A 13,907-nucleotide genomic window follows, 5' to 3' on the forward strand; every position below is an offset into this window, starting at 1 on the left:
TGTACATTTCAAATTCCTTTAAATTTAAATATGTTTATATTGTCTATCCTGTAAAATAGTCAGATGTCTATTCATATTAATGTACAGAATTCACCTGCTTGCTGCTACTACTGCACATTCACCCAGTGTATATACTATATGTATATGTATATATATATATATATATATATATATATATATATATATATATATATGTTCTTCCTCTACACCCCCCCCCCCCCCCCCCCAATTTTTGCACATGTCGAGGAGCGTGTCAGGCTACATTTCACTGTGTGTTATACTTGTATAACTATGCATGTGACAAATAAAGAACCTTGAACCTTGAACAGTATCAGCCTGCACTGAAGAATAAAAGGTAGTCACACAAACTCAGTTTTAGCCTTATAAATGTCCACCCCAATTTTGTAGCAAAATATAAGAGACGAGAGTTGATTCAAGATTATATCATTGCAATGCACTTCACTTTAAGAAAGACAATTATGGCTGACTAGATGTATCGTGCCTACGTATAAAAACTGACTTCTTCTACAAAGAATTAATGTACGATCAAATGTCAAAAATGATCTACTGTTTCTACAAAACATGCATAAACAATCGTCATCTCAACATTCAGCTAACTATTTGTGCGTTTCATCAGCTTACTGCCGTTAGTTGACATTTTACATCCATCGGTTCCGGAAGAACACTCCTGATTGGTCAGATGCATAAACGTCACTATCAGTGACATAGCCTGTTTTTTGCCTATTGGCTGCAGAAAGTCAGAGAGTGGCATAAAGTAGGGCCATTCAGTGCATTGACTGAAGTTAACGCCTTGATGCTGCGTTCGGGTTACCTTGGAAACTGTGCCACTCAGACAGGCAGTAAAAACATTTTGTTTGTTTTTTGGCTCCCTAGCGAGGGAGTAAAACAAAACCATGGCTAGCAACAGAGCGTCATTTTTAATTGCAGATAAAAAGGTACATTTAAAGATCGAGATCTTTTGCGAACGACAGATCTTGATGAGGCAGTCCAGCTGAACTTCGTATATTTCCGACACAAAGAGAACGCAACACAGATACCGTTAAACGGAAGCATCAAGAGAAGCGGTAGTTGTCACAGTCAGTGACTTTCAGCTTTCTTAAAAATTGATTTTTAACTAATTACCTAACGTATTAAGACCTTAAACTCAGGTTCTGATATACCCTCAAAGTATAGACATCATCAGACATTTAGACCAAGCTAACACCATCAGAACCTTAAAACACGGAAATGGCTGCTGGAAGATCTGCATCATTCTGCTGTTGGATCTTTGTCTGCGTCTTTGGGTTTGGCTGTGCAGGTGAGGCTTAGCTGTTAGAAACTAAACTGTGTTTAAATAAAGTTAATAGAAAGTTAAAGTATCGGCCTGGTGTTTATGAAATTGCCTCAAAAAATATTTGCGTTGTAATCCCTTCTACGGCCATGTGTGTGAAGGCGGCACGAGGCTGGGTGGAGAACCACTCAGCTCTCGTGATCAGTGTTATCTGTACCATAAGTAGAGATATTTAATATGAAGGCAATAGGCAGAGTGTTACAGGCAGGCCTAAAGAATGTAGACTGATGGGCAGTGTAGTCCGTGCTGCAGGGAGAATGGACTGCTGTACCCATTATGTGTCTGTGAGCGCGAAGAGGGAGAAAAAGAGTCGGGCGACGTGGGCGGTTGCCCACAAAAATTGCTCGTACTCATGCTGCGCGACGTCATGCCAGCGCATATTGGGGATGGCATAGGCACCGATCGGTTTTCTATCGCCCATTTGCTGGGAGTAAGGGCGCGCTCCATTTGCGAGGTGCGCCTGCTGCTTGCGGCGCAGGGAGGAGAGGGCGGGGCGGCGGGGGATTCTCTGGCTGGCTGGAGCAGCATCTAATAACCAACTCGCAAAATAAAACAAAATAAAAACAAAACAACAAACACGAAAACACCAGAGATTATAATACAGATTTATAATCTGCACCGATGTTTTTCCTCAGTGCACCTGCTCTGAGAATACATATGCAAGGATGCTCTTCATCGACTACAGCTCGGCATTTAACACCATCATCCCCTCAAAACTTGCCACGAAGCTTGTCGACCTTGGGCTGGGAACACCAATCTGCAGATGGATTCTAAACTTCCTCACAAACAGGCCCCAGGTGGTGAGAGTTGGTAAGCACACCTCCTCATCACTCATCCTAAACACAGGTACGCCACAGGATTGTGTGCTTAGCCCCCTCCTATATTCCCTGTTCACACACGACTGTGTTGCTAAACATGAGTTCAGCATCATCATCAAGTTTGCGGATGACACAACCATCATAGGCCTCATCACAGGCAATGATGAGACGGCCTATAGAGAGGAGGTGATGGCACTGTACGAGTGGTGCCTGGAAAATAACCTGACTCTCAACATCAGCAAAACTAGAGAAATGACAGTGGACTACCGGAAACGACCAGTCAGAGAACACCAGCCCATCCACATCAACGGTGTCAAGGTCGAAAGGGTCAGCAGCTTCAAATTCCTTGGAGTCAACATCACAGAGGACCTCTCCTGGACCCTTCACACAGACACTGCTATCAGGAAAGCTTGCCAGCGGCTTCACTTCCTGAGGAGGCTAAGGAAGTTTAGCATGAACGCCAACATCACCTCAAATTTCTACAGGTGTGCGATCGAGAGCTTGCTGACGAGCTGCATCACAGTTTGGTACGGAAGCTGCTCTGCTAGCAGCCGTAAATCACTACAGAGGGTGAAGGCAGCAGAGCACATCACTGGCACGAGGCTTCCTGCCATTCAGGACATTTATCTCCAGCGATGCCTCTGTAAAGCACACAACATCATCAAGGACCACAGCCACCCAGCACATCAGCTGTTCTCCTTGTTACCGTCTGGCAGACGTTACAGGAGCCTGTCTGCTCAGACTACAAGACTCAAAAACAGTTTCTACCACCAAGCCATACAACACCTCAACCACAACACTTAAACACACACAACACAGCACTCAGAAGCTACCTGCAGCTTCACAAGTACTCTGTTTAATCTGCACTGGTCACTCCACTTTATTGTCATTGATATTTATATTTAAAAGTGCAATACTGTAATTTTCTGCTGCTCATTCCTGTGCAATATCCCATCTGCCCTCCCGTCATATTTCTTTTCAAGATTTTCTTATTTAATCACTAGTGTACATATATTTATATTTATAGATACATATATATTTAGTCATCTTTTCTCTTTTACCATGTCTCTCTAATATTTTTCTCTTTACTATTTTTCTATTTCTTTATTATTTTATTTTATTTTATTTTCTTCTACTGTATCATGCTGCTGCGTGACTGCTGCTCATCAAACACATTTCATTGCAATGTTGACCCTGTGCTAACTTGCATATGACAAATAAAACTGAAAACTGCTGAAGTCAAAGTAAACTTTATTGTCATCTCCGCTACAGTCCAGTATATAGAGAGACAGCGGTGCAAGTAAACAAACAATAAATATAAGAAGAGTAAGAAAATAAATATACACTTTAGAACCAGAGGTAAAGGGATCAATAACAATTTAAAATTTATATTCTGATGATTTAAAGTCTCACACACAGGGGAGGGAGACCTGCTGCTTCCAAATAGAGCACAATTCATTCATAATGTTGTAAATTCAGAGGGAGTCTTCGCCCGCCACTGTAGATAGATAGATGGATAGATAGATAGATAGATGGATAGATAGATAGATAGATAGATAGATATAGAACAAAGTAAAGATAGTTTTTGAATTTTCGGCTACGAGCCCGACAGAACCCGACGTATTAGCCAGAGGTCTACAGTTCGGAGCCGTGGACCTGTTTTCTATACGAGATCGCTGCAAAAAGTGCAGCCTTACCTAATGTCCAATCTTCTGTTACTCATTTTATATTAAGATTTAAAAATCTAGTTGCTATTGGTATGGCGAGTAACCTTCAGTAATAGTAATAAATCACACAGCAATAATACATCCATGTAGCTGTAAAACGCATGATAATATATGAAGTAATCCAAAGTATTCAGATAAAATACATTTTGGGGCATGTATTCTGTAATCTGTAGTGGAATACATTTTAAAGTAACGTTCCCAACACTGCTGGTGGCGAATCCCATTCCAGTTTTACTTTATCACACAAAGCACTGTTGTTTCAGCGTGTAAACCACAGCTGCCACAGAGGTGATAAATGTACAGAATTTATGTACTTAAGTAGAACGGCACAGGTGGGAGGTAAAGAAGTACAAATACTTTGTTTCTGTACTTAAATACAAGTTTAAGGTCTGTACTTTACTCGAGTTTTTTTTTCTGATTACTGTTTACTTTTCCTCCCAACATTTCAAAACAAATATCTGTATTTTCTAAAGCTTACATTTTTCAAACAGGCTCTCTACTTGTGCTTTAACAAATTTGGGGGAGTTATTTCATCATTGCGAGCCTCCAAACATCAAAACGATTTGAGCCTAAATAGAAACACATGAAAGGAAATCTTGTTCGTTTACATTTTTAAGCTCTGTTGGGAGTGTTCCTATCGATCCTCTACCAGTGGACATAGATAGCTCCTGAAAGAGGAGTAAAAGAATATTCCCCTTAAAGTGCTGGCAGTCTAAGTGCTGTCCAAAAAACGATATAGACTTTATAGATAATTGGGAAACTTTCTGGGAGAAATTTGGTTGTTCTTGTTAGGAGAAATGGAATCCATCACAATGAAAACAGCTCTCATTTCTAGAAATCTGACTAGATTTATTAATCCCCCTAAAAAGTGACTATCCAGAGTTGGGACCAGGAAGCAGAGTTGCAGTCTTACGCGTCTCTGTGTGGCATCTCCCATTCCAGCTTATTAATCAACAAAAGACCTTCAAAAGACACTTCTAACCCAGTGGTGCTGAGATATGTGACTTTTCAGACTTTTGAGATAAGGAAAAAAAGAGTGCTGGGACATTTCTAATCATGTAAAAAAACAATCTGAAACCAAGCAATCATCAAGCAATCACTCACTACAGTGCTCTCAGCACTTCCTGTATGTAAGTGTGCTGGCTTCTGAGTTCGCGCTTTGCTTAAAGACCTTCAGCAGCAGTAAGAGAATAATAATAATATTATCCAGTATTTATTATGTTTGTAATGTAATTCAGAAGAGAACAGTTGTATAGCGCCTTGAGGTGACCGTTGTTGTGATTTGGCGCTATATAAATAAAACTGAATTGAATTGAAAATTGTACTGTTAGAAAAATTCTCTCATGAAGTGAGACACAGAGCAATAAGCTTCAACACGTTTATTTACTTGCAAGGAAGTAAACACTTACACAGTGCGAGTCTATGCAAGAGCTCGCCGGGGCAATCCAGCAGGTTGTGCATGAATCTGTGTTTTGAATGACAAATAGCATAGAAGCTACAACAAGGCCTGAGAGCAAGGCGGATTAGAGGGATAGAGCCTCAGAGAAGGAGATTCGTTCAGCTTACTGTACAGAGTGTTGCATACCTTTGAAATTTTTCCTATCATTTTCCTCCTGTTTAAGCTATGTTCCTATATAATACTTACACAGTGTAGTGTTTTTCTCCTAATACATTTATCTCTCTCCTGTCTGGGTTTTCAATATAACTGTGATTATTGCATTACGCTTCAGTACTGTCTGTAGAGTCATCATGGGGCCCTTAGTCGTCATCTTTCTCCCCTGTCTGGTGATACATGTAGATGGTCTTGGTTCGAGCAGTCTCAATCAGCCTAGGTGACGTTGCACCAGCCTAAGTCATGTATGTCCTGATCTTGCCTGTTGCTATAAAAACAGGTGTAACTTCCATGATAACCTTAAGCATTCAGGGGTTAGTGTTTTTACAAATAATGCAAAGATTCATAGGTCTCACTCAGGGGCAGTGAAATGCTTCTAAACAACTGCAATATACATTCTAATTTAGCTGGACCATTACCTGATGTCAGACGAAACCTTGATGTGGCCTAGTAGGTGCACATGCCACACACATATAAACTGTTAGCTCGGGAAGCAGTCCAAAAACACACAATTTAACTATCAACACGTTTGTAAATGTAACCCGTGTCTATCTCTAATACTGATTCAGTATTTGTTATTCTTAGGGATATTATGACTATGGCTCCCACGATTAGTTGACTAATAACGATTATGTTGACTATCAAAATCGACGACTTAATACAGGGAGTGCAGAATTATTAGGCAAATGAGTATTTTGTCCACATCATCCTCTTCATGCATGTTGTCTTACTCCAAGCTGTATAGGCTCGAAAGCCTACTACCAATTAAGCATATTAGGTGATGTGCATCTCTGTAATGAGAAGGGGTGTGGTCTAATGACATCAACACCCTATATCAGGTGTGCATAATTATTAGGCAACGTCCTTTCCTTTGGCAAAATGGGTCAAAAGAAGGACTTGACAGGCTCAGAAAAGTCAAAAATAGTGAGCTATCTTGCAGAGGGATGCAGCAGTCTCATAATTGCAAAGCTTCTGAAGCGTGATCATCGAACAATCAAGCGTTTCATTCAAAATAGTCAACAGGGTCGCAAGAAGCGTGTGGAAAAACCAAGGCGCAAAATAACTGCCCATGAACTGAGAAAAGTCAAGCGTGCAGCTGCCAAGATGCCACTTGCCACCAGTTTGGCCATATTGCAGAGCTGCAACATCACTGGAGTGCCCAAAAGCACAAGGTGTGCAATACTCAGAGACATGGCCAAGGTAAGAAAGGCTGAAAGACGACCACCACTGAACAAGACACAAGCTGAAACGTCAAGACTGGGCCAAGAAATATCTCAAGACTGATTTTTCTAAGGTTTTATGGACTGATGAAATGAGAGTGAGTCTTGATGGGCCAGATGGATGGGCCCGTGGCTGGATTGGTAAAGGGCAGAGAGCTCCAGTCCGACTCAGACGCCAGCAAGGTGGAGGTGGAGTACTGGTTTGGGCTGGTATCATCAAAGATGAGCTTGTGGGGCCTTTTCGGGTTGAGGATGGAGTCAAGCTCAACTCCCAGTCCTACTGCCAGTTTCTGGAAGACACCTTCTTCAAGCAGTGGTACAGGAAGAAGTCTGCATCCTTCAAGAAAAACATGATTTTCATGCAGGACAATGCTCCATCACACGCGTCCAAGTACTCCACAGCGTGGCTGGCAAGAAAGGGTATAAAAGAAGAAAAACTAATGACATGGCCTCCTTGTTCACCTGATCTGAACCCCATTGAGAACCTGTGGTCCATCATCAGATGTGAGATTTACAAGGAGGGAAAACAGTACTCCTCTCTGAACAGTGTCTGGGAGGCTGTGGTTGCTGCTGCACGCAATGTTGATGGTGAACAGATCAAAACACTGACAGAATCCATGGATGGCAGGCTTTTGAGTGTCCTTGCAAAGAAAGGTGGCTATATTGGTCGCTGATTTCTTTTTGTTTTGTTTTTGAATGTCAGAAATGTATATTTGTGAATGTGGAGATGTTATATTGGTTTCACTGGTAAAAATAAATAATTGAAATGGGTATATATTTGTTTTTTGTTAAGTTGCCTAATAATTCTGCACAGTAATAGTCACCTGCACACACAGATATCCCCCTAAAATAGCTAAAACTAAAAACAAACTAAAAACTACTTCCAAAAACATTCAGCTTTGATATTAATGAGTTTTTTGGGTTCATTGAGAACATGGTTGTTGTTCAATAATAAAATTATTCCTCAAAAATACAACTTGCCTAATAATTCTGCACTCCCTGTAATGCAAGTTGCTTTGCAGTGGGAACATTAACAGATAGAAATATTGTCCACAAGCTGCCACACTCTCTATCTAATATGTAAAATGAAATCTGCTTGGTTTTGTTTCCTCTTTCAGACCAGAAAACCATCACAGCTGAGTCTGGACAGAAGATAGTCACTCTGCCATGTCGAGCTCCAAACAACAACATCATCGTTGTAAAGTGGAACAGAACTGACCTGGGAGATGAATATGTGCTTTATTATCGGGATGAACAGTTTGATCCAGAAAACCAGCATCCATCTTTTAAGAACCGGGTGGATCTGCAGGACAAAGAGATGAAGGATGGCGACGTGTCTTTGATTCTGAACAATGTGACAATTAATGACACTGGAACATACAAGTGTCATGTCGTCCAGGGAGTCAGACAACCATTGAAGCTGATCAGCAGCATCTACCTTCATGTTGTTCCTCCAGGTGAGTGAGTAGAGCTGAGTGTGTGTGTGATCAGAGGTGAAGCTGCTTCCTGGTTGTTGATGTTTGTTTCTAAAGATGTTGTTGATGAGACTTTGTAGAAAGCAGCTGGTCTGAGTGATGTGATCAGAGTGCAGTAGATAATGTCTGACAGCAGTTTGAAGAGGAAATGGATTCTGTTCTGTTCTTCACTCATCACCTACCTGACAGCTGACACCTCACACCTGTTTCTCACTTGCAGGTCAGACAGGAGGAGACACAGAGGCTGGATCTGTTGGACTGATCGTTGGTCTCAGTGTTCCTGCTGTGGTTCTTGTTGCTGCTGTTGTTGGTTTTTTGATTTACAGAAAACTTGAAACAAAGAATCAGGACTGTCCTCCTGCTGAACTGTAGGCTGTTTGAAATGAATCAGTTTTTTTTACAGCTGAACTGCTGGAGTCTCCTGCTGATCCAAATTTTTCCAAAATTTCCAAAATTGGTCTGTCAGCTTGTGCTTTGCTTCTTGTTGCTGCTGTTGTTGGATTTTTGATCTACAAAGAACGTGAAAACAAAAAAGAGTTAGGATACATATCAGGATCCAGCTGAACTGCAGCCTGTTTGAAACATCTCAGAGTTAGATTTTTTTTACAGCTCTGGGTTTTTTAAAGTTATTGTTTTTGTTTGTATTGGCTTCACACTTTTTCCTTATTTATATGTGGAACATCCAGAAGTTTATAATTCAAAGAAAGAGAAATTGTCAAATATGAAATTAGAATAGTGATATTCAGCAGATCCTAGAAAGTTGATTCTGTTCATCTGGACGTAGCGTTTTCAGTGGGAGAAATGTTTCATCACTCATCCAAGTGACTTCTTCAGTCTCAGCTGACTGCAGATTTCCCCAAACTTATAAACAGTACATTTGCATAATGACTGAAACCATGAAGGAACAATGGGCTGGGAGGTCAGTTCCTTCATCATTAATATGCAAAAAATTATGTACTGTTTATAAGATGCCTCTGGTGGTGGTGAGGCCGGTCTGCCGAGTACGCCAATCTCAAGCGTGGCGCACGCCAGGTCCAATCGAGCTCCCCCGGCACGGGGACCTCCGTCGCCTCTGTCACCGCCGCCACTTCCGGCTGGGGCAGCCCGTCGTGCGGCTCCTCCGTCACCACCACCGCCGCTGCCGCACCCGACTCGAGCAGCCCCTTGCGCGGCTCCTCTTCTTCCGGCCGGCGCAGACCCTCTGCTTGTTTACAATGCTGTGCTTTCGGCAAACATGAAGCAGCCAGGTCACTGGACTCGCTGCTCCTGTGTCAGCGAGTCAGTGCCTTAAGTCAGTGCCTGTACTTAAGATTTTTTTTAAAGAAAACAAAAAGATCGCCACCACGGCAGACCCGATGGCATTTTCATGCTTCACAGCATCATTTATTCTTACAATAATCACACGGTTATTGTAACAGTACATTCAACGGCTGCAGCTCTCCCGATGCCAGCCATACACATCACCACCACCAAACCTGCAGCGGCATCGCAGAATACCCCCCACCACATACCCCCATCACCCGCTTGAGGCCAGGGAGCCATCCGGACTAACCTACTTCCCACTCGGCGAGCAGGAGAGGTAATCGGCCCGGACCATCGGCGCCCCATGCCCTGGCCCAGCGACGGGGAAGTGGCAGCCACCTGCGCCTCCAGTGGAAGCCCTGATTTTTTTTTATCTGTATTATGATTTTACTGGAAAGCACTTTGGTGTACTTCAGTCTTTAAAATGTGCTATATAAAAAAATTTTGATTGATTGGCGCTGGTCTGGTGGCCACCCATGTGGCAAGCAGCGGCGGCGGCGCAGCAGGCGTGGAAGTGAGCCAGGGCTCACAGGCAGCTGGGCAGACGGCCGGTACGCAGGACCATGCAGCGTGCCGCCCTCGGGCGTGGCAGGACCCGCGCACACCTCGACCTCCGTCTCCAGCTTGGCAGGTCCCGCTGGCATGCCAGCCTATACGGCTCACCCCGAGCCGCGCGCTGTCCACCCTTACAGTAATCACAGTAATCACACGGTTGCTGTAACAGTACATTCAATGGCTGCAGCTCTCCTGTGCCAGTCGTACACATTGCCACCAAAAACAACAACAGCACAAGCAGCGCACAGGTTTTAAGCCGGCAAGGTTGTAGATGCCTTGCCTGTAGGCATCGCAGACCACGACCCGCCACAATAATAAAATTTTTTTAATTTAATTATAAACGAATTATTTGTTCTAATTATGTCCTGGGTTTTAACTATTTAATAATTAAAAAGGAAACATCACAAAAAACATTTAAGGTCATGAAAATTAATTGAGATTTAGCAATTCAATGACGCATCCACCTTATTTATTAAAAAGTATCGGTATTGGTATCAGCGATACTGACCAATATTTACTTGGTAACGGATTGATATCAAAATATGCAGTATCACACACCACTACATCACACCACAACTTACAACACACAACCCCTGCTCCCCCCTGTTTTAACACAGCGCACAGCATCGCCGGCCATGCCTCAAACCGAATGACTGAATAATCTGATATTATTATGAAACCAAAGAGAAATGTGTTACATAGTGTTAAGTGAAATTGTTGAATGTTGTCATTGTGTTTCTTAAATTTGTAAAGTCTTAGTTCAAGCAGTAGGATCAAAGACATTCCGTTGATCCTGACCATCTTTCCAGCCACTCTGTGCTGGGGGAGGTTTTGGGGGAGGGTTTTTATGGTGGGAGGTGCTTGTGTTGTGTTGTGTAACAGTTTTTCAATAAAAGGCTAGGGGGAGGGCTGCTCTTTGAAGGACTTGGTTTGGAGAAAGGTGAGGAACATTTAGCTTCACAGCCTGGTTCTGACCAAGCCTTTCCTCGTTAGAGAGTAAAAGACCGGTTAGAGAGTAAAAGATGTTCTGTCTTGTTTTTGTCCTTTTGACATTCTCTAAACTAGCGGGGCCTGTGGAAACAGACTCAACACATGGAGCTGCAGACTCACATGTTTCCTCCCTCTGATCTATGAAGCCTTAACTTGTTTCTCCATGAAGGAGACTCTTCAGCCTGTTACTTCAGTTTAAACACATCGAGATTATTTATTAATTAATTCATTTTTTATGTGAGTTTGTTAATCAATTAAGTTTTACAATAAATCAATCAATAAAGTGTTACTCTTCAATTATTTTTGTTTCCTGTGGCTGTAAAAGTTCATGAGATATGAGTATGAGTGTGTTATTGAGCACAACACTGGATACAGTTTTGTGTATTAACATCTATATGGAACAAGCATGTAAACTGCGGATGCGCAGGCAGCTCAGTGCGCACTCGCGGAGCAGATTCTCCACACGGAGCGGACATTCCCGGACTCTCTCATCATTGCTCTTGGGGACTTTAACAAAGCCAATCTGAGCCATGAGCTTCCGAAATATAAGCAGTATATTAAATGCCCGACCAGAGAGGAGAGGACATTAGACCACTGCTACAGCACGATCAGCGGGGCCTATCGCGCGGTGCCCCGCTCTTCACTCGGACTTTCTGACCACGTCATGATCCACCTAATCCCCGCGTACAGACAGAGGCTGAAGCTCTCCAAACCTGTCGTGAGGACCAAAAAACTGTGGAGCAACGAGGCTGTGGAGGAGCTTCGCACGTGTTTGGAGACCACAGACTGGGACTCAATGAAGGCTGCTTCTAACAGCTTGGACGAGTTTACGGACACTGTCACCTCCTATATCCACTTCTGTGAGGACAGCATTGTGCCATCACGCACCATAACACTGCAGGCATGTCATGTGCCTGCCTGCTTCAAGTCCTCTACCATAATCCCTGTCCCCAAGAAACCTAGGATCACTGGACTAAATGACTACAGACCCGTGGCTCTGACATCTGTGGTCATGAAGTCATTTGAGCGCCTAGTTCTCTCCCATCTCAAGACCCTCACGGCCCCCCTCCTGGACCCCCTGCAGTTTGCATATAGAGCCAACAGGTCTGTAGACGACGCCATCAACATGGCCCTACACTTCATCCTGCAGCATCTGGACTCCCCAGGAACCTACGCCAGGATCCTGTTTGTGGACTTCAGCTCTGCCTTCAACACCATCCTTCCAGACCATCTCCGAGGCAAGCTTTCCCAGATGAATGTGCCTGATCCCACCTGCCGGTGGATCACTGACTTCCTGACGGACAGGAAGCAGCATGTGAGGCTGGGAAAGAATGTCTCGGACTCCCGGACCATCAGCACCGGCTCCCCTCAGGGCTGTGTTCTTTCTCCTCTGCTCTTCTCCCTGTACACCAACTGCTGCACCTCCACCCACCAGTCTGTCAAGCTAATCAAGTTTGCAGATGACACCACCGTTATTGGGCTCATCTCGGACGGGGATGAGTCTGCCTACAGGAGGGAGGTTGAACGTCTGGTGTCCTGGTGCAGCCACAACAACCTGGTGCTGAATGCCCAGAAGACAGTGGAGATTATTGTGGACTTCAGGAAGCACACAGCCCCACTCCCCCCCATCATCCTGACTGACACCCCCATCACCTCTGTGGACTCATTCCGCTTCCTGGGTACCACCATCACCCAGGACCTGAAGTGGGAGCCCACCATCACCTCCGTCATCAAGAAAGCCCAGCAGAGGATGTACTTCCTGAGGCAGCTGAAGAAATTCAACCTGCCAACACGGACGATGATGCAATTCTACACTGCAATCATCGAGTCCATCCTCACCTCCTCCATCACCGTGTGGTACGCTGGAGCCACTATCAGGGACAAACAGAGACTGCAGCGTGTTGTGCGCTCTGCTGAGAAGGTGATTGGCTGCAGACTCCCATCTCTGCAGGACCTGTACACCTCCAGGACATTGCGGCGTGCAGCTCGGATCTCAGCTGACCCTTCTCACCCTGGACACAGTCTGTTTGACCTGCTCCCCTCAGGCAGGAGGCTCCGGTCCATTCGCACCAGAACCTCTCGCCATAAGAACAGTTTCTTCCCCTCTGCTGTCGGACACATGAACAATAACCGTATGACTGTTCCCACCACTAACACATGACCCTACGCTGTGTTCACTGCATCATTCCATGTTTGGCACTGATCACCACCTGCACTCATGTATATATCTTTCTACGTAGCACTCTTAATTCTTATTCTCATGTATATATCTCATGTATATCTCATGCACATATCTTTCTACGTAGCACTTTTAATTCTTATTCTTACTTTTATTTTTTCATGTCTATTTAAGCGCAATTTATGACACTATGTTTGCACTGAAGCACCGCAGCAATTTCCTAATGTTGTAAACCTGCTCAACATTTGGCAATAAACCCCTTTCTGATTCTGATTCTGAATTACTTGGATGTTAATGAGAATAGTTACAGTTAAAATAGTTAAAATAGATTATTCTTTTGTACTTTGAACTGATAAAACATATTTCATGATACACTATGTAGGATAGCGAGCTTCTACGCTACTAAAACTGGTAGCACAGGGTTGTGTTTTAATCTCACTCTTCACAGTTTCCACATTCTGTGTGGTGTTGCACGCCATCTTCAAGCATTAAGCACCTGACAAACACAGACACAGACACACAATCAGCTGGAAATTACATTTAGCTCGTTATTTATTTCCATTTAACAATCTGCTGGTGTTTTGTTGATCAGCGGAGTACAGACCTTTAAGTATTAAGTACTTTTTACAGCTGACTGTGCTTATTAAGTATGTTCATTGTGCTCTAAACTCTGTCCAC

At 43.5% G+C, this 13,907-nt stretch overlaps 1 protein-coding gene across 1 annotated transcript in view; it reads left to right on the plus strand.

The window, feature by feature from the left end:
* The first annotated feature begins 1,082 nt into the window (after positions 1–1,082).
* The window catches only part of LOC309695652 (matrix remodeling-associated protein 8-like), a 65,477-nt gene continuing 52,652 nt past the window's right edge, over positions 1,083–13,907 (plus strand). The window contains exons 1-2 of the mRNA XM_082516421.1: positions 1,083–1,318; positions 7,847–8,185. Of these exons, the coding sequence (XP_082372547.1) occupies positions 1,249–1,318; positions 7,847–8,185 (409 nt within the window). The 5' untranslated portion in view covers positions 1,083–1,248. The remainder of the gene's footprint in view (positions 1,319–7,846; positions 8,186–13,907) is intronic.

This window comes from Aulonocara stuartgranti, assembly GCF_965226115.1.
Source record: "Aulonocara stuartgranti genome assembly, chromosome: 3".
Lineage (NCBI taxonomy): Eukaryota > Metazoa > Chordata > Actinopteri > Cichliformes > Cichlidae > Aulonocara > Aulonocara stuartgranti.